Consider the following 24,201-nt stretch of genomic DNA (forward strand, 5'->3'; position numbering starts at 1 on the left):
GATAAGATCCAGTTCAATTTTACCAAATACGTTCTTGTTAAATACTGAATGTCTTCTATATGTTAGGCATGGATGAGGAAGGGTGAAGCCAAGGTTAGGGTTAATCTTTGGAGGGTGCCGCCTAGACATTGAAGAGCTGGAGACTATGTTCTGCTCTCTTCCATTTGGAGCCCACCTCTTCTTTCTCCATGTGCAGTCGAAGGTCATATCAGTGGTGTTCTTAGTGTCCAGCCCCAAAAGTATGAGACTCTTTCCATCCTCTGCTCACACTTAAAAGACTTTTCAGAAGTCGAGTTTAGAATAAGCTCCAGGTACAGTCTTAATCCTCCCCTCCGATATCCCCACCCTGTACAGACTCAATACATAAAGTTGACAATCCATGGGAAAATCAGGGCCCAAACCCAGGAAACCTTGCCTTCTGATTGATAGGCTCCCAGGTGAGATTCGTAGCTATGATAACTGCTGGGCCCATTAACCCTGTCAGGGTATCAAGAAAAAGGCTTCCTAATTGGGACCTGTGGGATATACAGGATTCTATGTGTTCCCACAGAAAGGATATCCAAGATCAAGAACCCCAATTCTAGTTTTTCTTTATTCCCATCATACAGTTCTTCTGCACACCGAATGGTGGTCATGTTGGTAGATTTGTGAGCATCTCAAAAGATCCCTGTGACTTTGAGTTTCATTATATAAATATGCCTGTGTTGATGCTAGGAAACCTAGCAGACAACATGGGAAACTTAGGGCCTCCCTCCAGCTCAACCTTGCTGTCCATTAGCTGTGTGACCTTGAGCAAGTGACACAGATTCCCTGGGTCTCTGCTTCCTTCCCTATCAAATGACAGAGTGTATATTCCAGTCCTGTACTACAGTACTAGCAAGGCAGGAGGTAATTCTGCCCAGAGGTTGGCAAATCCTTCAAAGAACCAAGTCATAAATATTTTATGATTCGCTGGCCAAAAGACAAAACTCAAGAATGCTAAGTAAACATGTATTTCAAAATCTAAAAAGATTTCTGGCCTCAGGATAAATAAAGAAAGGAGCTGTGGGCTGGATTGGCTTTGGGGTATAGATAAGTCCTGAGTCAGGTGGTACACTTTTATGTACATTAAAAGAATACTAGCTTTCCATCTATAATGATATATAAAGTTTATCCTTTAAAGACACATTCACTTTAAAACAAACAAAAATAAAGAAATGGCTATTTAAATTTTTTAATTCATTGTATTTAGAGAAGCAAATGGATTCAGTAAAATCACCTTGGTGACAGGCAAAAGAAAAAACCCTGCAGTTCAGAGGATATTGTACTAAAGGATGGGGGAGCATTCATGCCTTCCAATTCTAGCTGACAATGTCCCTGGACCTGGAATCTCATTTTTTGCCCTGGTGTTTGCCAGTACTATGACTTTGAGCTGCTGTGTTCTTCCTGTGAATTGAGTTTGAACCAGCTTATCTAACTTTTTCTCAAGAAGTAAAGAAAATGATGTAAACAGATTTAAGAAATAATTTAAAACCTTTCAAACATCACACACACACACACACACACACACACACACACACACACCTAAATTGCGGAAATACAGAATGACCACAGAAGTAGTGTTTGGGTGTATGGGAAGCAGCAAAGGTGAGGTTGGCAGGGCAGAACACAGTCTTCTTTATGTCCAGGCTCAGCCAGGCACCTTTGCTTAAACTCCTCTCCTACCACCATAACAGGCCAGGGGAGCAAAGTTAGGATCAGGAACCTCCCAAGCTGATCCACCTGAGCTGCCACTCAAACCCCATCTCTTGCCAGCTGGCTTGTCTTGTCCTTGCTACCTGGAGTCCCAGAACCCCACCACCACCATCCTTTATCCATAAAACAGAACCTTTCCTGGCACCCATCAGAGTGGTTGCTCCGAGGAAAGTACTAGAGGACATAGCACGGTCCTCCTCCCCTCTCCACGCTCTTGGAGCATGGTGTACTGGAACATTCAGAACGCACCAGTGTCAGGAGTGTAAGACAGTGTACATCCTGCAGAAAGAGAGCTCCTGGGAGGACCCAGGATTGCTCCAGCATATTAATATTGCTGCAGGGTATCATGTAAGCATTCACTAACTGGAATAAATTACCTACAGTTGTAACATGCTGTTACATATGTGTGTGTTCATATGCTCATGTGTAATGCATACAAGGCTTTACAACATCAGTTCAGGACTGGTTTAGCTGGGAAATAAGATTGTGGGAAACACATGCACATGCTAACACATAGAAACTTTCAGAGCCAGAGCGGTCTGATTTCAGCATGGATAGAGTCAAACAGGGCAGTGCTTGGCTCATTTTCCCAAGAGCACTTTTAAATATGATATGTCAGAGTTCAGAGGGTCAGACACAAGCAAAGAGAAAAATCAATAAAGAGACAGGATTGCACAATCCAAGTCTCCATCCTCAAATCCCAGCTCTGAAACTTTCTTGTTATGTTGCTTGGGCAACTGGCTCAACTCCTTTGGCTCAGTTTTCTCATAGGAGCAATGGGCATAGACAGAATGTGGTGAGGAATGTAGAATACCACCTGTGTAAAGCACTTGATGGAAGTGCCCACCTGATGCCCTTACTAAAAGACAAGGGTCATTCTACCAGGAATTTCTACACCATGAAGCTCCTGGAAGCTTGTGTTCCATATGTCCTCACAGCCTCTCTGACATTCCAGGGTGATGTTGGACTCTGTAACCCATAGCACCTTCCTGCCCAACGCATCCTTCTGTGACCCCCTGATGTCTTGGACCGATCTGTTCAGCAATGAAGAATACTACCCTGCCTTTGAGCATCAGACAGGTGCGTACATGGGGATTCCCATTCAAGGGCAGCAGGGCTGGGCTCAGGCTGGATGCATGGATCTAGGGAAGCCCAGAAGTGTCGGCGTTCGATGCAGATGCTAGTGGAAAGCCAGGCAGAAGGAAGGGCAGGTTTGTGTAGAAAGAAGGGCAGTAGAGTCCTCTCTCCTCCTTCTTCCTAGAATGGTGTAAATTCTGCAGCCTGCTTCAAAATAATGTTCAGTAAACATGGGTCCTCTGCCCATCCTAAGTCCTCCTCCCTACCCTTCTCTCCCTCTCCCTCTTCCTCTCCCTCTCCCCCTCCCCCTCTCCCCTCCCTCTCTCTCTTCATCTTCCCCTATCCTCCCTCCCCATCCCCATCCCTGCCCCCCCTCCCCCCTCCTCCTCCCTCTCCCTCTCCCTCTCTCTCCCAATGCTTAGCTCAGTTTTCTGTACCTAAGAAGGAAGCTTGAAGTCTTATGTAAGTCTCATTGCAGAGGGAGGCCATCTGAGCTTTGCCTCAGAGGGTTTCTTCATGTCCGAGTAAGGCTTGGGTGACTGCACATTCCAGCAAAGCCAGCTTGCTGCTGGCTGGCAGGGCAGTTGCATACCCACACAGGTGACAGACACAAGCACAGATGAAGCTGTCAGTCCTCGTGGAGACCTAACCCTGAGCACACGAGCCTGGCCAGGTCTGAGCTCAGTGTCTAGAGGTGGGCAGTGAGCAGGAGGGGCCCAGCCTGTGACAGGCTACACATTCTCCACAGTGAAGCCTTTGCCTTTACCTGCCTAGAGGCCAGGGCTGCACAGCCAGATTCGAAGTGACTCCCAAATCACATAGTGATATCTCCACTTCTACCCCCCTAAACACACACTCTTCCAAACATACATGCACACACAAAATCTCTCACTGTCAGCTGAAAGACCCATCAGCCCTGTCAAACCTATGGTCTGCAGAAGGGTAACTGTAAATGTGGTCCAACACAAAAATCATACACGTTCCTATGACAGCATGAGGTATTTCTTCTGCGATATTTTTTGGAAGTCAGTTGCACAGTTCTCAAAGTGGACTTTGCAGCTGACAATTCCACGTTAAAAGCTTGTACCTGATAGATCGCTGCATTTGGACTTGACTCATCTGAGTACGTAGTACAACTCTCATCGGGTCCCAAGAAGTATCTGGGTTTCCCTGAAAGATGATGAGAAATTCAATTCACTTTTAACCTCAAAGGTTAACCTGAAGAGAAGCCAATGAAAGCTTTAGGGTGTCCTTTCAGTTCTCTGTGCCTGTTCTTCCAGATGACATGGGGTGGGGGCGGGGGGCAGTTGGGTGATGGCCTGGCTACAGGAGCAGTAGCTTCTGTAGTCAGCAAGAGTCTACGCTATGGTTCCCTGTGACCTTAAAGTGAAGGGCAGCTTTGACACTAGCTGCTCTGGCTAACCTCTCAGGCCCCAATCTCCCCCTGACGGGGAAATATGAAGCTAAAGGTTGGCCCAAGCAAGTGCAGGGTCACTTGCAGCTGGGGTAGAAGAAAGTACAAAAGCAGATGGCGACGTTCTTGTTTGCACAATGGTATGAGCATACTTCATCTCACTGAAGTGTATAATTTTAAAAGATTGAAACAGGTTTTGGTTTGGTATATTTTGCCCCCCCCCCCCAAAATATATATAATCCATTAATAGAGGGCATCCCCGATGGAATTGACCCTGTAACATAGTTCTGTACACGCTCAGATTCTTGGGGGCAGCCCTCCACAGATTGAGGTCTTGGCATTTCTGTTAGTGTAATGAAAGGTGAGACAATGTCACTGCTGGGACATTCTTCCAGCAGTGTCTCTGAATCCTACATCAGGGGATGTCAGAAACATAAACTTCTCTCATCACTGTTTAAAAAAAAAAACTGAAGTATCTCCATCAAGAAATGAGACTGACAAAAATAAAATATCCTCAATTCTTTTCTCAATCAGGACATCAGCCCGAGAAATGACAAGGTCTGAATTTCTAAAAACCCCTTCTCCACCAGGAATAGATCTGGGGTAGTCAGGATACCCTGAACACTTCCCCCTAAATCATGTCTCCTTCCTGCCTCCCAGATCTCCACCTTGAATCTAGATCTTGTCTAAGGGATTATTCTAATAAAAACTTCCTGTTGGTATCTGCCCTCCAGTATTAACACTGCCACTTGCCAGAGAAGGGACATTAAACAAGCTATTTGACACATTTTCCTTCACCAAAATATTATCCACTCCCTAAAACTGGGAGTATAAAATAAATTAATATTATCCATCCAGCATTTGGACACGCGCCTGGCACTTGTCAGATGTCTGCCTCACAGGGATACCTCACAACAAGTAGAGAGAAAGAAAACAGTCATTGCCTTCCTCTCTCCAGTCAGCCTAGGCCTCAGTAGTAACCCTCTCAATCTGGGACTGAGACCAAAGGCAAAGGAAGTGGGGGAGAAGTGATGTGCCCTCCAGACAGTGACATCCAGGACGAGAGGCTGTGGTGCTCATCCTAGTGAAATCCAGCTGCTTCCAGACTCTGAAAATGACTTCAGCTGAGAAGGCCTGAGCCTGTGCCCTCAGTGCACTCGCCACAGATGAGTCTGTACTGCTCCTTGAGGCAGGACCTCTGCCTGACTGCACTAAGGGTTTGGAAGGGCAGTCACGGATCGCAAAATACACTGGAACTTCATTAATTCACCTTGGCCCTTTCCTCAGATTTTTCAAAATAGAGAATGGTCAGTTAGACTATCTATTCAGTAGAAACTCTGTACTTCACATGCATAATATGGTATGAAATTATATACGTGTGTGTATATATTATCTGTGTGTATACACACACACACACACACACACACACACACACACGGCTTTTTGAGGCAGAATCTCACTATATAACCCTGACTGTCGTGGAGTTCACTGTGTAGACCAGCTGGCCTCCAATTTCAACTACCTGCCTGTCTACCCAGTACTGAGATTAAAAGCACATGCCACATGACAAGTTTCACATGCATATATTTTCAAAAGATTATATCTCCAATTAAGTTCCAATAGTCCACCTTCTAGAATCTTCTGGTCTAACCTCTACTTCCTGGCGCTCCACCCTAGGTGTCCTCTCTGCCACATGCTTCTTTCCTGGCCTTCAAAATGGCCGTGCCAGCAGGTGGCACTTCCTTTACTTTGAAATTTTGCTTATGCTTTTTCTCCACAGCAGAGCTTTCTAGACCGGGGAAGCCCCAGGTAACTAGCTCCAGGAGACCCCTCAAGTCTAGAACAGAGTCTGGGTGACAGCGGAGAAGACTAGAGACTGGCTTTCCTCTCTGCACCCCCACGCTCGGCCGGGTTCCTCCAGGTCCATTCTGCATAGCTGTTATTAAGGTTCAGCTGTAGGCAACACCTGTGTTGGTCCCTTGGGTATACTGTGTGACTTTAGAAAGTGTTGTCTCCTGAGGCCTCAATGTCTCTATTTGTAAAATTGGTGCTATGACCTAGGATCTTGTCAAATGTATTGAAGACAGCAGGAAAGAGCATCATCAGCAGGGTGATTAGTGCTCAAGAGCACTCAGGAAGTACAACAGCTGTTGGGCCAGCTGTTTAATCCTAAAGCCAGGGAAGCAGAGTCAGGTTGATCTCTGTGAATTCAAAGACCAGAATTCTGGTATACAGAGTGAGTGCTAGGACAGCCAGAAATATCTCAATGTCTCAAAAAAAAGAAAAAGAAAAGTAAGAGAGAGAGAAGAAAAGGAAAAGAAAAGGTAACACAACAGCTATGATTATCTAATATGAGATTTTACAAGGAGAGCTTTTTAAAAGAATAGTATCCACGTCATCCTAAGTATTAAGATCAAAGGGGAAAGCATTTAAACCACACAGGGGCTTTCCTAAATAAGATTCATGTGCTGGGCACAGAAATTCAAGAGCACGTCTGTGGGTGCGGGCCCAAGAATCCCTGAATCTACACTGGAGAACAAACACAGTCATTCAAAGGTCTAAGCACAGCCTCATAGCAGAAGTTGGGTCCCAGAGAAGTCACTCCTCTGCTCCGTTTGCCCACTGAGGCCTAAGGGGTGGCCACAGCCGTCACAACTCAAGGCCTGGCACTCTTAGCCTCTCCCTAATTCTGTGACACTTTGCAGACACCCAGCCAGTCCTCCTCTTTTCTTGGTCCAGTGTCTTAACGCTGCTCACGGTCTATGTCATTCGAAGATTAAGACAAGAAGCCACAAGAGATTATAGGTAGGATGGGGCCAGCCCAGCTACGCAAGGAAACCTGGAAGCCATTCATCACCACAGGATTTCCCTCATAAAGCCCTTCCTTTCTGTGCCAAAGCTGCAAATGATAGTACCCTACACTACCCACTTCCCTCACGTCTCTCTACAGTGTCGCCCTGGGCGAAACACTTTCCCAACTCCCTATGCTAATAAATCATGCTAATTATGGTCCCAAGTTGTCTAACTCAGGTCTCCTCTAAAGCCAACTGTCTGTCTCTGTCTCGCCCTTTCCCAGTCCTAAATTTGTTCTGGTTGTTCCTTAACCTGGGAATGAACACAGATTGTTGGGCAGCTCCTGTCGAGTATGGTTTGAACTTTCTAATCCCCATATCTATCCCTACCTGGAGCTACTTCAGTCATGAGTATCACCTCCCTATTCTGAGGACCCTGGAGAACATCAGCCCCAAAAACTAAATACATCCAACTTGATAGCATCATTTGAAAGAGCTCCCCCAGAGTTGGTCAATGACAACTCTCTCCAGCGCCTCAGCTTTTCTTCCCAAGGCAACTGACCCTCAAGTGCCCTGACCCACTTCAGACTTCAAAGGAGCTGGCAAGGCCTGCTGCTTAATAGTGGCCTCTGGACTTTTGCATCAAGCTTTCTGGATACAGGATGCTGACTGGCCTCAGCTAGGACCCTAGGCAAACAGGCCTCATAGCTTCTCCCAAAAGTTCAGAGTGGTTTGTAAATGAGAGACACATGTCAAGGAAAACACTGTACCTTTCCAGCTGATATGACGCAGTAAGAGACTATATTCTTATATAAGTAGTCCCTTGATTTGCTCTATGTTTGTTCCTTCCAAATTCTAGAAGGTTCTTTTTCATGTCATTTGCTGGAAGCAGAGGCACTGGCACCATAACCTCTCCATCTTTCTGATTTTTCAGACCTTAGTTATAGATAGATAAATAGACAATAGATAAATAGGTTTTCTGACTTATAATTGTGTGGTGGATATGCATCCATCTGTCTGCCTTCAACCAAATCTTATTTTTCATATGTGCACCCGACTTGGTCCTCCAAGACCAGGAAATGGCATGTGCAAGATGTCCACATGGTGCCTAATGACCTTACTAATGGCCACTGTGACCCTGGAGAGGGAACCTATAACCTCCCAGAACCTGTTTCCTTACCCTAAGGTAAAGATCTTAATCGCTGGTGATCTGGTAACACTCACTGAAGACCGGTGGGTTAAGGATGGGGGATGGTAAGGAGCTCTTAGCACTCCTGGTTCAGGGTTACCAGAGTTCAACAGCTGGGGAGGGAGGTGCTGTGAATCCTTCTGGAACTTTCTTAGAAGGGCACCTGAGGGGAAGATTCTTTGAGAGAGTGTGAACTGCTGAGGACTGGAAAGACTCAAGGGTCAGAGGAATGGGGAAAAGAAACACCTTCAGGCAGAGAGCAGGGAGTGACAGAGGGGCAGATAATAGAGGCCCTGGGGCAGGAGCCCTCCCTTCCTCAGAGGTGCAACTAACACCTCCCCCTCATCCTAAAGCTGAGACCATGGAAACACTCCACCACCCAGTCTCTGGATGCTGGCTCCCTACTGCTGCCTCCATGTCACTGGGATCAGCCATTTCCTCTCAGCTCTGCAGACTGTGGGAAGGGCTTTTGCTGACAGGAAAGCCAGCCATTGCTGGCCCCTGTTGCCTACAAAGCCTGCTCTGTAAGTGAGCACCACCAGGTAGCCAGTGAGGAAGGCACTAGGCCAGTCACCCTTCCTGGTGTCAGAGCTGACCTCCCCCTACCACTTCTCTAGATCCTTAAGGGAAGAAACAATGAAGTTTCCTTCCAAACAAAATAGCCAGGCCGATGAGCGGGAGAGGGGACGGGAACAGAGACACAGGAAAAACCTTTCCATGGAGAGAAACGTGCTGTGCGCCACACAGCAGTGCACCGATAGCCATCTCAGTCAGGCCCCAGTGCAGGACCAGCAGCCGAGGAATTTCAAGGATCATAAACAGCTCCCATCAGAATCCCAGGAACGTCTAAAGCCCTCTTAGGTTTACTCAAGCCAGCAATCAGTAGATGAAAAAGCACAGACAGAACTCAGGAAGGGTCTATTTTCTCAGGAGACCCTGCTCTCTGCCAGGAAGCAGCCGTAAGCCTGCCTGGTCAGCCAGCTCCAGCCAGCAGTGGGGGAAAGGAGAGTTGGCTCAAACCATTCCCTCCATGTTTTCAACCACCAGGCAGAGGCTATAACACCAGCACTCACCAGTCTGGCAATAAAGGTTCTTTCATGTATGTGAATGCAAAATTCTAATGAAAGGGCTGGTGATAAAAAAAAAAAAAATAGATCATTTTCTGTTTAAAAATTTTAAAATAAAACAAATCTAGGATTTGGGCTTACCAAGAGGCTCACCAGTGGGAAAAGAGATTCCTAGGAAGATTCTGACATTTAGAGGGGAACTGTTTCCGTCTTTATGAAATAGCGCTGTCACACCTTTGAGGTAGGACACTGAAGAATCTGAGAAGTCGAACAATACCAATCTGGGCTTGGCACCTCGAAGGCAATGGGGAAGAGGTAGCCCCCAGCACAGCAGAGCTGTCTCACAGCTGGCTCAGGAGTACATAGCTCACCTGGACCTAGTAGCAGCAGCAGAGGCAGGGGAGTGGCAATAGCAACAGTGCCGGTGGCTGTGGAGTGTCACTGCAGAGGTCACTCTCTGTAATCCACAGGGCCTGATCCAGTGACCTCAGACTGGTTCTGCTGATTTACCCCACCCCCATTCTCTCTTGCTCTCTGCCTACCTCTCTCTCTTCAGATGTCATCTCCTTTCTGTGCTGGTCCTCCAAGGATGAGCACAACGAAGTGAGAGGAGCGAGGCGTTCAGACTGCAGTCCACACCCCACCCTACCGGCTGGCAGTGGGATCTAAGGGAAGTGATTCTCCTCCGATCCTCTAGGTCCTCGTCTATAGGGCACAAAAGCTAAGCACGTCTATCCACTATGAATTCTTCCCAGGCAATCTGTGGCACTGCACAGAGTAGGTGGTTTGTGGTAACATAAATAAGATCGTTAAAACATACAACATATGTGAGCCCGTTTACACTGTAGAACAACTCTGTGATATAAGTGTGATATAAGTCTTCTCCATTTCATGGAGAGGAAAGTGAAGTTCTCGTTTATTGGATGGATGGACAGATGGTTGGGCAGTGGGTTGATAAGTGAGTACTTAGATACTACGGTGGCTATAAACATTATTTACATTGGAGCTGGGGATACAGTTCACTGGTAGAGTGTTTGCCTTGGCTGCAAGGGTAACTGTCTGCAATCATCAAAGAATCTGACCAAGTGCCTGGTCACACACACACACACACACACACACACTCTCTCTCTCTTTTTTTTTCTCTCTCTCTCTCTCCCTCCCTCCTTCCCTCCCTCCTTCCCTCCCTCCTTCCCTCCTGCCCCCCCATCTATTCTTATGTCTGCCATTCTGTTTCTGCTTGAAGCATTGAGACAAGGCTGCTGAACACCTGACACGGTGCTACTGGTACATCCCAGCCTACAAGTGAGGACAGCACCCACAACTGTCTGAGTATCTGCCTGGCTCCTTTGAAGGAGTAGGTAATCTGAGCACAGGAAAAGATAAAACTTAAAACACCACCAGGAACGCAACATCAGTACAGCCAACCCCTCCATGACTTCCTTCCTCCATAGACATCTGTTATGCTAGTCCAAGGTCTGCCACACTATGGCCAATATCTAACTAGCCCAAGACCCTTGTAGAAGATGACCAGAAGCAATGCACAAATAGGCAGCCAGCATAACACCTTCCACTGATGCATAGAGACTCGGGCCAGTTTCAGATAGAGTCTAGCACAAAGAACTAATAACTATTGAACTGATTGGTGATTTCCTAGACACCGCTCTCCTTACATTAACTCCAACTCTATAACAGTCCTACAGGTCAAACGTATTATTCCTATCTTAACATCTGTGGAATTCAGAGGCCTAAATATCTATGGGCCTTACCTAAAAGGCAAGCGGCTAGACCAGGGTTTGAATCCAGGCCTTCAGAACTCCTGAGTTTTTATTCTTGATATCATGTAACCTGGAGAATCTTTTTGCTTTCTTTCTCTTTTGGGGTACATCGTGTTAAGCACCAGAAAGAGATTTAGTATTTTCCCACCTGCCTCATATCCTCTCTGGCCCCAACAGACATCTACAGAATCCCATCTTCCGGGTGGTCTCTGCAGAGAAGGTAACCTAGATCCTCGTAAGTGCGTGCCAGACCCAGAGCCCTTTCTGAATAAGGAACAAAGGTACTAACCTAACTGGAGTATTCCTTGGGGACCCCCGGGTGATCCTCTACTTCTCTGTACTCTGGTGCAGCCTGTGACTCCTACTGGACATCAGTGCATCCTGAATATTGGACCAAGCGCCATGTCTGGGAGTGGCTCCAGTTCTGCTGCGACCAGTACAAGCTGGACGCCAGCTGCATCTCCTTCTGTCACTTCAACATCAGCGGCCTGCAGCTGTGCAGCATGACGCAGGAGGAGTTCATTGAGGCAGCCGGCATCTGTGGGGAGTACCTGTACTTCATCCTCCAGAACATTCGCTCGCAAGGTCAGTGTCGGGAAGCCTCAGAAGGAGGGTCCAGGCCTGGGATCCGATATCCCCATAGGTGCTTCCCTTACCCCGACTCTCATAATCAATCGGTATCAATACTCAGTCAAAACCTCTCCGTAACCAGAAATTCTACCGTCCCGGTGTTGACAGTTTAGCCAAAAGGAAAGCAAGAGCCAAGAAAGCAAGTTGGGTAGGTTTTTAAAAAACAGAAAAGAAAACGCAAAGCACACGTAAGGAAACCGCGTTGAAAGCGTCAAATAAGGATGCTCAAAAATAATTAAACCATGAAAGATGAGGGCGGAGCGGAAGCGTTCCGCTTCATCCTAGACTAACCAGAAAGGAAGGCAATGAAATAGACCTTTTCCCTTCCTATTTCCAGAGTCCAAAAATTGCCATTCTTAGTACATTCTTGTCGGTCAAGGATCCGATGGCCAGAAGGTGGCGCCAGTAGTGTGGACACCACAAGCATGAGCTGCTTTTTCAAACCAGAAAGCTGTGTCCCAGTGATAAAGTGTGAGAGGCTGCGGGCGCCTTCGCTGAGCGACAGGCCTGCTTCACAGGTAGTCGGGGCAAAGGGAAAACTCGGAAATCAGAAACACTCACCGTGTTACTGATACAGTCCAGGCTCTTATATGCAGAAGCCATAGGATTCTTTCTGCAAGAAGCGCCCCCTGTCTGAATCCCCGGTAGCCTCGGAGAATTGACGACCCTCCCTGGGCTTTGAAAGATTTGATGATTACCTGACACAACAGAAAAGTACACTCTTAAGTTGTAGCTATTTGTATCATTAATATAACCAAGAGGCAGAAAAGCAAAACAAACCAACCAAAGCAGACATGTCTATGCTCGATTCTTTATAAAGGGACTTTTTGGAAAAGTTGTAGTTTCTTGGAAAGGTTTCTTCGGGATACAGAGAAAGCAGGATGTTCCCTGCCACTGGAGAACCGAGCTGTCTGCTGGTCCCTGCTTTACAAGGATGCTGTGTGCCAAAAAGATTCCCATTCAGGCAGAGAACCTTCCATTTAGGCAAGCTTCACCTTCCAGCTCAGGGCGCTTAACGCTTCCGTTCGTTCTACCCACCGGGAAGCACAAAGGACAAGAAGGCAGAGAGTGGGGCCTTGGGCTAGAAGCGGAAGCCTGTGTTAGGGTGCGTACTCCCTGAATGGGGACAAGGCTGAGTGTGTCGCAGCCTCTCTGGGAGAAAGTGCCTGGAACTCCATTTAAAACTTTCCAAGAGCCAGGTGTGGTCGTACAAAGCTTTAAACCCAACACTTAAGATTCAGAGGCAGACAGGTTTCTGTGAGTTCAGGGCCAGCCTGATCTATATAGTGAGTTTCAGGCCAACAAGATGAAGCAGTAACACTCTATCTTTAAAAATAAGACGTTCCCAGGAGGACAATCTTGCTAAAACTTCCAGGGCCATATAGAGGGCCATATTCCACCTTGGAAGGAGTTGAGGTTTCATTGCAATATCGCTGCCTTGGCCAAAGGCCACATTTACCAAATTTGTCTCAAATCCCAAGTGGCTCCTGGGCTAAGAGCTTCCACAAAGGTCTCCCCTTTCCTGTGTGTGTGTGTGTGTGTGTGTGTGTGTACACGTATATGTATAGGTATACATCATATACATATACGTATACGTGTGTGTGTGTGTATGTGTGTGTGTGTGTGTGTGTGTATGCCATTGACTCAGGAATCTGTAAAATAAAAACGAGTAAGCTAAAAACTGGCTTTAGAGATGTTCCCCAGCTACGAGTAAATGCTGCTCTTCTGGAGGACCTGAGATTGACTCTCAACATTCACATGGGGTTGACTCCAGCTCCAGGAAACCCAAAGCCCTCTTCTGGCCTCTACACACACACACACATTCACACTAAAAGTCTTACCCTCTTTTATCCACCTTTGGTATTTTTGAGACGAGGTCTCACTCTGTAGCTCTGGCTGTCCTGGAACTAACAGAGATCTGCTGCCTCTACCTCCCAGGCCCTGGGTTTAAAGGCGTGTGCCACTAAGCCCAGCTAAAATCTGACCAATAAGAAATCCCTGTGTGTCATGCCAACTTCAACAATGGGACTTCAAGTCCCTCTCTGCATCTGAAAAGTATCGCTCCACCAATGCGCTCCATTCTGAAGCTCTCCCTTTATGGTCCTCAGACAAGTCTATGTACATATGCATCGTGACCGGAGTTTACACTTCAGCAGTTTTCCCAGGACACACTGGGCCCACCATTTATCCTAGAACAATCACTGTTAGAGCTGTCTTTCATTCTGAGGCTTCTCCATTTGAACAGAACTTATATCGTGGTTAACTATCTAGCTCATGGCCTGTGTGCCTCATAGACTAGGGCTCTGCAAGAACAGGGTGCAAAACAATGAAGCTTCAACCAGGAGAGGTGCTTGAAGGGTCTGCAGAGCCCAGACAATCATCTGAATCAGCAGATGTTGTAGAAAAATCTAAAGGTCTAGAAGCATGGCGTCACTGGTCACCAGAAGGAGAGGTCAGGGGAAAGACTGGGACCACAAAATGGCTTCTACAGTGTAGGACAAAAAATATTTTTCATCAGACCCCTACCCGGTTCTAGTTGGCCCTTTGGCCAGAGTGTTCCAATTATGTTAGTAAAGAAATACTACTCTTCGTGTTGGATGCCAAGGGTAGGCTATCCACTGACCTGTCCTGGTTCCTGGAAACATGATCTTAAACTCCAGCCCAGTTCATCATTCTACCGAGTAAGGCACCAACTCAGGCTTCCAGAGGACTGAGCATTCAAGCTGAATGCTTTGAGCTTCTTTTCCCTCTCTTCCCTTTGGCTATCACATCACAGGCATTCTGATCTCCAAGGATTACAGTCCCATATCAGAAACCACAGGCCCAGGGCCAGAAGGGAATTGAGTGGGTGTTTAAACTCATATTCCACTAAAACTGACCGACAAGGCTGAGAGCCAGTGGCTGGCAAAGCTCTGTAGACAGCAGCAGTCCAACTCAGTTCAGAGCCCACATTTCCTGGATCCTAGGCGAGATCCACTCTCTAAAGTTCAGTCAGCAGGTCCCTGGAGCCTCCTGGAATCCCTGGCATCTGTTAGTCTTCTTAGACAACCTTTAAAAATGCATGATGCTGTTGTATTTGGCTTCAGAGTGGCTTTATAAGGGCCAAATGGTGTCTAAGTTTCCCTCTGGGGGAAAAAAAATCCCTCTGAAGAGTCACTTCCCTTCCTCTACAATCTCCTGATCTGACCAACCTCAGGATTGATTGGAATAGTTTGTGAATCTCTCGTTCCCTTTCTTTCCTAGGTTATTCCTTTTTCAACGATGCAGAGGAGACCAAGCCCGTCATCAAAGACTGTAAGTATGACATTCAAACTGCCCAAAGTTGTGCCCAGGCTAATGCTGGCCCCTTAGGTTTGATCCTGATTTAACAACCACACTAGGAGGTTGATGACCAAAAGCAGGCCAAGACTTGGAGAAAAGTAGAGAGAAATGGGTTAAAAGAGTGTGATGGATGGGGAAAATGGGGTCTGTAGAACAATAATTCACGTCTTCCTCAAGACTTTCCCTGTCTCTAAAATGTCAGGACCCTTTGGAGTTGTGGCGAGTTTAAGAAGAAATGGCATTGGTGCCTGGTAAAGAGCCTTGTAGGTCTGCAGTGAGGACACTACAAAGCAGTGCCCATTAGCCATGGCACTAATGACTTCCAGTCAGCCATTAGAGGTCTTACGGTTGCTGATATTTCAGAATTATCTGAACCCATTGCTAAGTCATTGATAATTAAAGGATGGTAGAGTAGGGGGTCTCAAATGGCCGACGATCCTGATAATTAGTCCCATTTCATGTCTGGAGATTGAGGCAGGGGAAGGGAACATTGGAGCTTCTGTTTTTAAAATATTTTTAAAAAGTGTTCTTTGAGAATCTCCATACATGTATGTGATGTATTTTGATCTCACCCACCCCCATACTTTTCCCAAGTTCATGTCTTTTCTTATCTAAAAAATAATACAGGATTCCAACTGGTGCTACCAATACATGAGCAGGGGTGTGGTACCATCCACTGGAGTATGGGTAGCCTACCAGCACATACCACAGTACAAATATTGGGGTCAGAGGATAACTTTTGGGAGGCAGTTCCTCTTTCCTCCGAGGGTTTCAGGGATCAAACTCAGCTCATCAAACTTGTACAGCTAGTACATGTTACCTCCAGAGCCATCTTTCTGGCTGTTTTGTTTTTTTGTTTTGTTTTGTTTTCCCCTTCCTAAAATTTCAGTCAACTGAGGATTTAGATTCTTAGACTTCTGAGTAATGAAGGGTTTGTGATTTTTGTTTGTTTGTTGATTGGTTGGTTGGTTGGTTGGTTTGGGGATATTAACCCCAGAATAGCCCACTTCAGTTATAAAACGGCTCTCTCCATCCAGCCCCAAGACCCCTAGCTGGTCTTACTAGAAAGAAGGAAGAAAAGGCTCAAGGAGACAAAGACAAATGCAGGGCCCGTGAGGTCCTTGAAACAGAGCTAAAAGGTGTGTCATTGAGTTTTCCAAAGCAATGGCCACTAGCCATATGGGTCATTACATAAAATTAGATAATGTTAAAATTCAGGTCCTCGAGAACATTAGTCTTGTTTTAAATGCACAGACACAGCTAGCCAGTAGCCGCCATCTTGGACTGCTGGCATTTCCCATCACAAAAAGTTCTTTTGGGCATTATCAGTGGAGAATGAGTCTGAGTCTGAGAGCTGGACAGGGGCAGATTCATGGGTAGTGGAGTTTGGGTTTCATGCTGAGTATGCTAGGAAGCTACGGAAGGGTTGTAAGTGTTGAAATGGTAAAGGTCATAAGCAGATTTGGAGTTCTTAGACTGTTGTGTCTGACTGGGAGCCTACAACATGGGATGGTGATGCTGGTGACCCAAACCAGTAATGGAGCAGAAGAGGAAAAAAAAAAAAAAACTTCTAAAAATGAGGGTGGTGGGGGAAAGGCTTTGGGTAAGCACGTTTAGAACTCACAGAGATAAACCCTCCACCAATATCTGCTGCTTAAAGCTCTGATCCATGCGCCCCCAACCCAAACAGGCCCAACATCTGGACTGAGCCTAGACTTAGGGTCTCTGTTGAGAATACCCACCCAAACAGCAGCCCCACAGCTCTGGCTATCCTAGCCCCAGTTCCACAGCCAGGACATCTCCTGAGGCCTGCCTCTGGCTTTCCTGCAGCCCTTGGGACCATGGCTTCCCCCAAAAGAAACTCTAATGTACAACTTGACGGGCACAGGGTAGGTAAGAAGTCAGAAATTTGACAGCTTGTACAGTAAGCAAGTCCTAGAAAATATAGACCATACAGCCACAGAGTCTATGACCCATGCTGTGTTCCATGGTCCCAGATACCCTGGAAAATGAAACTAGAGTCAGCCTTCCAATGCTGATGAGCCTACTAGAGCCCACAAAGTAGCCTAAGAAGACAGGGTCCCACCCGGGAGGCTTTGGTAAAAAAAAATTGCCAGCTATCATTACGGGGTTTTGGTTTTGATTTTGGTTTTGTTTTTTGTTTTTTTTTTTTCAAGATTTATTTGTTTTATATATGGGAGTACACTATCGCTGTCTTCAGACACACCAGAAGAGGGCATCAGAGCCCATTACAGATAGTTGTGAGCCACCATGTGGTTGCTGGGAATTGAACTCAGGATAAGCACAGTCAGTGCTCTTAACTGCTGAGCCATCTGTCCAGCCAATCATTAAGTTCTTTTCTTTTTTTTCTATCATTATGTTTTTAAAGCACTTAGCACTGTGCCAGGTATAGAGTCGGGAATCCCAGACATATGAACTCACGTGTATTCCCCATCTCCATTGGCATCTGAAGAAAACTGGGGTGCAGCAACTTTAGAGTAAACACAGACCTGGGACTGATATGGACATGCACATATACATGCACACATACATGCTCACATGTATGCACACATGCATAGCAGCTCCCAGGACCTTCTATTTGTTCTTCTGTCCACTCAGTGGATCCTATGATCCTGGAACTTGTCTAGCTCTGAGTCTAGGTTGACAGTGATCCGTAACGGGGGGGATCTTCAACTTAGTTTCTACTAAAAACCCAACAAGCCATGAAGCCATCAAAACTGGTCAAGCAGAAACAGTCCAGCCCTTGAACTTTTATTTTTTCTTCTCTCTTCACCTGTTCCCTCCCGCCTCCACCGCAGAAGTGTCAGTGGAGACTACACCATACCCGAGGATAGAGCCTGTGGTCTTGAGTTCATGGTTAGCACCTCCTGCTCCTGAGCATTTCCGTGGCATGCCAGTGCGGGTTAGGATTTTTGAATGGACTGACAGTGTCATGAGCAGCAGTGAGCTTGATTTTAAAAGCCTGTCACCAGGCCTCCATCCTAGCTTCTAGAGGATGCCTGATTATAATCTCATGATAATAAACTTATTAAAGTTTTAAGTTTCCAGTATCAAGGACAACCAGGCCTGCCCAAACCTCAGAGACAGCCATAGGGACCTGCCTCCCCTCACGCCACCCCAGCTACTCCACCTGCTTGTGTCCTGTGTTGTAAGGCTGGTGTTTGCAGAGATGCAGAGCTCCTTCCGGGTACTGCAACAAACCAACAGCTCTTCTTGGTGAAGGCTTTAATCAGGCGCCTGCCTTGAGATTGACAGTAATGACTCCATCTTCTCTGCCCCAGCTGCTACTCAACCGTTAGATTAATAAAGAAGAGAGAGATTTGGAACGTCCTCAACCCATGAGGGACTTCAGAGTCACCTGACCTGGAACAGTAGGAACAGAGTAACCGGACCAGATGGGTCTTCATGCCTCTTGGATGATCCCTCTGCTCTGTGTCCCCCAAGCCCCATCACCCCGAGCACAAGGGGGCCACAGAAATGAGTGGCTTGCCCTTCCCTAGCGCTCCCTGTGCCCAGAGAAGGCTTCTTATCTGTTCAGTCAGTGCCTCCTGCATTTATTGTCAGGGCTCCATTTGCTTATTTCCTCCTAAAAGATTCAGTGACACACTGGGGAAGTCTAGAGACGGGGACAGGAACGGCACAAAGGAGGCAGTAAGTGAGTGCTCACTCTGTGCCTACCAAATTCCTCCTGAGAAGGACACGACCTGGTTGTGAGTGTCAACTTCAGCTCTGGGACCTCTGGGGTGGGGGGAGGGGACAGGTGGAGAAAGAGAGCTGTACTCAAGTCCCAGCTTCACACCTGTAAAGACCTCAAACTCCTCCTTAATAAAATGAAAATAATGTTAGCGTCATCCGCAGTTGTTAAAAGATTATGATGCCGCACATGAGACCTCTAGTGAGCACTCAGCATTTAATAAAAGGCCACATAAATGTAAGCTTTAGTGGAGAAAAGCTGAGATAGGTTTTTTGTTTGTTTTTGTTTGTTTGTTTGTTTGTTTGTTTTTTCAAGACAGGGTTTCTTTGTATAGCCCTGGCTGTCCTGGAACTCACTCTGTAGACCAGGCTGGCCTCAAACTCAGAAATCCACCTGCCTCTGCCTCCCAGAGTGCTAGGATTACAGGCGTGTGCCACCACCGCCTGGCTTGAGATAGGTTTTGAAGAAGAAGCACTCTGTGATTCAAGAAACCTCAAGGCAGAGCCAGGGACTCCAGCACAGCACATGGCTGCTCTGAGATCTCGGAGAGGGGGCTCTAGCCCAGGAGGTGGGCTCAGGAGAGGCTTCTGAAGAGGTTCAGTGGGAGTGAGAGGATGCTGGGTAGATGTGGTGAATGGGTGAAGAAAGTACAAACATCCTGAGGCAGAGGAAAGTCACACCCCACTGAAACCAACTAACCAGAGATGAGAGAAAGTCGGAGAGCAGAAAGAGGTAAGGCTAGAGGGCTGGGCAGGTCCGCTTTATGAAAGACCTGCTTAATGTGACCGCCCTGATGACACTGCACGCTGTTCACTTGGGGGGTGATATAATCCAGTGACATAGAACACGGGACCTGGGCAAGAGTGTACACAGGATACCGTTTTCTCCCAAGATGCCTTGTGTATGCCTTTGTCCCATTAATATACACCCTAGACTACACAGTCAGCATGATTAGTATAGTGTAGTGGCTGAGAATAACAGTTGTTTAATACCCACTGTATGTGTAGCACTAGGCTGGGTGCTGAGGGAATACATAGGTAAAGACAAATCCTGCCCTCTAGTGGACACAGACCGCAAGCCACACAAATCACTGAGCCGCGTAGGTACACAAAGGCAATCAAGGGAAGTAAATGTGAGATCCTGAGGAGCGGGCCAAAGGCACGTATGTGTGATGACAATTTTCATAGTGGGAGGAGGCCACCACTGGAAGGTGAATCTTAGCCTTCACTAGGATGAAGATGTGAATACCCAGATAGTCAAGGAAAGAGCAAAGAGCAACGTAAATGCCCCAGGATGTGATGTTAAGGAAGCCCAGGCAGCTGAAGCTAAGTGACCCCAGAGCTGGAAGAACAGACAAAGATGTTGGTGAGGCAGGAGATAGGTCCTGCTCTAAAGTTCTCTTAAAAATTCATATGCTTTGTGACAATGCATGTGTGGGTATCTCAGATTATTAACCAAAGCGCAATAATATTTAATCCAATTCAATATTGTGTTAACTCTCGCTTCCCTCATGAATTCTCGGCTCCTTGTTTTTACTGTGTCCCTTCCACTCTGTTCTCCAGACAGTCATAGATAAGTCACAGAGGGATCTTCTTAGAGCATGGGTGGGGTCGTTGGGGAGGAATGTAGCTCTGTAAGTAGTCTGTGCAGCATGAGGGGAGCCTTGGACCCATCCCCAGCATGGCGTAAGCTGGGAAAGGCAGTGTGTGCCCGACTTCCCAGCACTTAGTGAAGAGGCGGAGGCAGGGGGTCAGAGTTCAGAGCCATCCTAAACCACAGTGAGCTAGACATCAGTGTGAGCCTATGTCGATAAAAGTCTATCTCAAAAGAAGGCAGAGCACAGGGATCTCTGTTTCACTTTAATATAAAAATCTCAAACCACCGCCCAGCCACCAAATACATGACCTGCCACTGTCTGCAACTTCCGTGGTTTAGTAGTGCCTCCCACTCTCTCCAGCCACAGGGCGCGCAAGCTTCCTAGGTACTCTGTGAACTCCAGAAAGGATTGCGTGGACCCTGGCCCCTCCTCCTAAAACCCTGCTGCTCCTCCTCCCTCTCCTCCTTCCTCTTCTCCATTCTCCTTCCTTCCCCTCTTCCTTCTCCCCCTCCTCTCCCAATCTCCTTCTCTTCCTCTTTCCTCCCCCTCCTCCCTTTCTTCTCCTCCTCTCTCTCTTCCTCCTCCTCCTACTGGTTCATAATGTAACTGTCCCCTCCTGTGAGATCCTCCATCAGAAAGAAGTCACTTCCTTACCTCATTCTCTATACAGTGTCATGTTTTAATTGCGTTTGAAGCAACAGGTGATTTGCCTGTTTCATCTGGAGTTCACCTGGTCACATGAGAGGAGACTGTGCCCGTGTCTCCTCTCTTGTATTCCAGCCCAGTATGCACTCTAGCAGGTCCCAGGACTGAGTACTTCCCATCCCCCCATCTCCTAATCACCCTAAAGACTTCCTCCCACAAAGGCTGACAGTTAACTTCCTTTCTTTGGGGTACAGCTTGAGGTTCCTCCTCTGCCATGGGTCCTTCTGTTTCAGATGCTGATTCCAGTTGCTTGAAAACAAGTGGCATCAAGAGTCAAGACTGTCACAGCCGAACAAGTAAGGGCCCAGACACCATTTTCCTTCCCTGAGGCAGTTCACCTTTGAAGCTAAGGGCTTGAGTGGGACCAGTCCCTTCCCCAGGGAGGCAGTGGAAATGTCCATGATTGTTTTCATACATGTGACCAAAATCATGACTTTCACTTGGACATAGAATTTTAAGAATTAAAGAAATGTTCTGTGTTCTATTACTGAAGGAGGGTTTTGTTTTCTGAGCCATCCTGTGGCCTTCTCATTGAAGTACCCAGGGGAAGAGAATAAAGGGATGGGAATGTGGGGAATTGAGCCATCCTGGGGCCTTTCCCAGCTCTGAGATCTGCCTGGGACAGAATCCAGCCGTTTACCATTAGCAGTATAGCAGGTACCTCATTACACCTTTAACACCTACAGCAACTAAATAAAGTCTGGCATTTCCAGAGCCAGGATACCAGGGAGTCATAGCCCAGATTGTTCTTATCCATGCCCTAAAGGCACAAGAAAAATACCAGCTCTCCTTGATAAAGGAACTGCAGGATAGCCATCTTAACCCAACCCTCCTGCTCATCAGCAAGGAGCAACCAAGGAGGAGCCATGGGGCTAGCTGGGTAAATCTGGTGTCTCTGCATGGGGATTCTACTGGTAGGTTATCAGAAAACAGACGCGTCCCAGCTTGGTAAGGCTCCTGCAGAGCGCTCCAAGTGAGAACTGTCCAGTCCAGCAACAATCCTCACAGGTTAATTAGCTACCTCTCTATATACATACATATAGATGCATATATATATATATATATATATATATATATATATATATATATATATATATATATATATACATGTATATGCATATACATCCTTCCCTCCCTCCCCACTGTCTTTTCTTTTAACATCTCTCATTTCTTTTTATTCTTTTAAGATTACAATTACATCATTTCTCCCTTCCCTCCAAATCTTCCTGTATACTCCTCCCCAATCTTCTTCAAATTCAAATTCATGGTTTCTTTTTTCACTAATAGTTAGTGCATATATACGTATATACTATATATCCCTCAGCTGCCTGTAGCTCTCTGTGTAGGACTGAGGCCTCCTGGGCTTTTCCATGTCCAGCTTGGCCTGTGCATTGTCTTCTTTGTTTAGCTCATGACTAAGCACTCATGTTGGAGAAACTTTATGGATATTGCTTCTGATGGATGTTACTAGGAGACACAAAATCTCTCTTAAAAAACAAATACAAGCAAACAAAAAACCCCAAAAGACAGTTTAAGTGGAAGTTAACTTTATTCTGCTTCTTCTCCAAAGGCCTCCAAAGTTCTCACCTGTGGGAATTTGTCAGAGATTTGCTTCTGTCTCCTGAAGAAAACTGTGGCATCCTGGAATGGGAAGACAGGGAGCAGGGCATTTTCCGAGTGGTTAAGTCAGAAGCGCTGGCAAAGATGTGGGGACAAAGGAAGAAGAACGACAGGATGACGTATGAGAAGCTGAGCCGAGCCCTGAGGTAAGTGGGCAGAATCCGATGCAGTGAACCTGCAAAGACGAGTTATATAAAATAGCCGGCCGGAGAAAACGACACTCCATTCACAGCTTCCCTTCCCCCACTGTGTATGAAAGGGTCATGAGCTAAACCTCTTCTTAGTTTCAGATGGGATTATGAGTTGTAAAGTGACCCACCATCCTTTTGGGCCTTGGCAGCATTCCCTGGGGGGGGGGGGGGGGATCACCCTGAACCCAAGCCGTGGTGCACATAAGCACTCAAACGCATGCTGAACTGACTGTGCAGAGGTTCAGCCTGTAGAGTGTCTGGGAAGGGTTTAAGTGTAAGCTGATAACGGGTGTGAAAATACCAGGCTAAGTAGAGCCCAGCTTATCACCTGAGAGGGCGAGGAGCGTTTGTGCGCAGTTGTTTTCTTGTGGTGCAAACCTTCTCTGGATTTCTCTCTTTTGCTTGCTTTCACAGATACTACTATAAAACAGGAATTTTGGAGCGGGTTGACCGGAGGTTAGTGTACAAATTTGGAAAAAACGCACACGGGTGGCAGGAAGAGAAACTCTGATCCACGCCGGACACCAGGCTCACTTGAAGGATTTCTGTTGTTTGAAACAATCAGATAAAATTAGACATTTGAAAGTTTTCCTCCTCCTCCTCCTCCTCCGCCTCCTCCCCCTCCTCCTCCTCAAAACCTACAAACACACTGATAAAATTTCTGCATGTCTCAGCTTACATTTGAATTCAGTTGTTGTCTATTGGGGTGATGGCACCAGCCCTTAAGCAATCGGCTTCCTTCCAAGGGGGAGGAAGGGATGGTCTTGTGACAACTTGGTGTGACATTGTTTCCACAATGAAGTGTTTGGAGCCAAGGTAGCCAGTGATATGGGTGCTGTTTCCAAAGAGGGCCCGTTGCACATTAAGGACACACGATCTGATCTTCCCATTCCAGAGGTTCTGAGTGGTCAACTGAGGCAACCCACCTGTGGTTAGTTTTTAGGAAAGGGTGAGATGTAAGATTTCCTTACTTTAGATTTGACATTATCACGGTTATATTCCATAGAAGAATTTTTAATAATAATAATAAGCTAAGCCACTAAACTGGGACCTAATTGGATGTAGCCTAAGTTAATAAGTTTCTGAACCATTTTTGACCACTTAGCCACAGCCGTTTGATCCATGGCCAATCCTTCTGAACTTACCATACTTGTAATTAGTCACACTGGGAATTGCTACTAAGATGGCTGCCTCCTCTCCTCCCTGGTGGCTAGCATCAGGTCTACAGAGACCTAGTCAACAGACATGTGCATTAATTTCTAAATCACTGCTGTGCCTATGATTCAAACTGTCAACGTGTTCAAGTCAGAATTTATGGCTTCTCTCTGAGACTAAGATGTTAAACCTTTGCAGAGCAGAGAGCGTCCTAACAAG

The 24,201-nt window shown here is 46.6% G+C and overlaps 1 protein-coding gene and 1 long non-coding RNA gene across 2 annotated transcripts; one reads left to right on the plus strand and one right to left on the minus strand.

The window, feature by feature from the left end:
• Positions 1–2,693: 2,693 nt before the first annotated feature.
• Elf5 (E74 like ETS transcription factor 5) lies at positions 2,694–23,431 on the plus strand. Its single transcript, XM_052183103.1, has 6 exons — positions 2,694–2,814; positions 11,400–11,633; positions 14,922–14,972; positions 21,250–21,312; positions 22,587–22,782; positions 23,242–23,431. Exons 1-6 carry the CDS (start codon positions 2,694–2,696, stop codon positions 23,336–23,338), a joined length of 762 nt encoding a protein of 253 aa, XP_052039063.1. The 3' UTR covers positions 23,339–23,431.
• Positions 22,733–23,598, minus strand: LOC127685676 (uncharacterized). Its single transcript, XR_007977905.1, has 3 exons — positions 23,507–23,598; positions 23,156–23,372; positions 22,733–22,811 (listed from the first exon to the last, which is right to left on the minus strand). It is a non-coding gene; the product is annotated as an uncharacterized LOC127685676 (long non-coding RNA).
• Between the last annotated feature and the right edge of the window lie 603 nt (positions 23,599–24,201).

This window comes from Apodemus sylvaticus, chromosome 5, assembly GCF_947179515.1.
Source record: "Apodemus sylvaticus chromosome 5, mApoSyl1.1, whole genome shotgun sequence".
Classification (NCBI taxonomy): Eukaryota; Metazoa; Chordata; class Mammalia; order Rodentia; family Muridae; genus Apodemus; species Apodemus sylvaticus.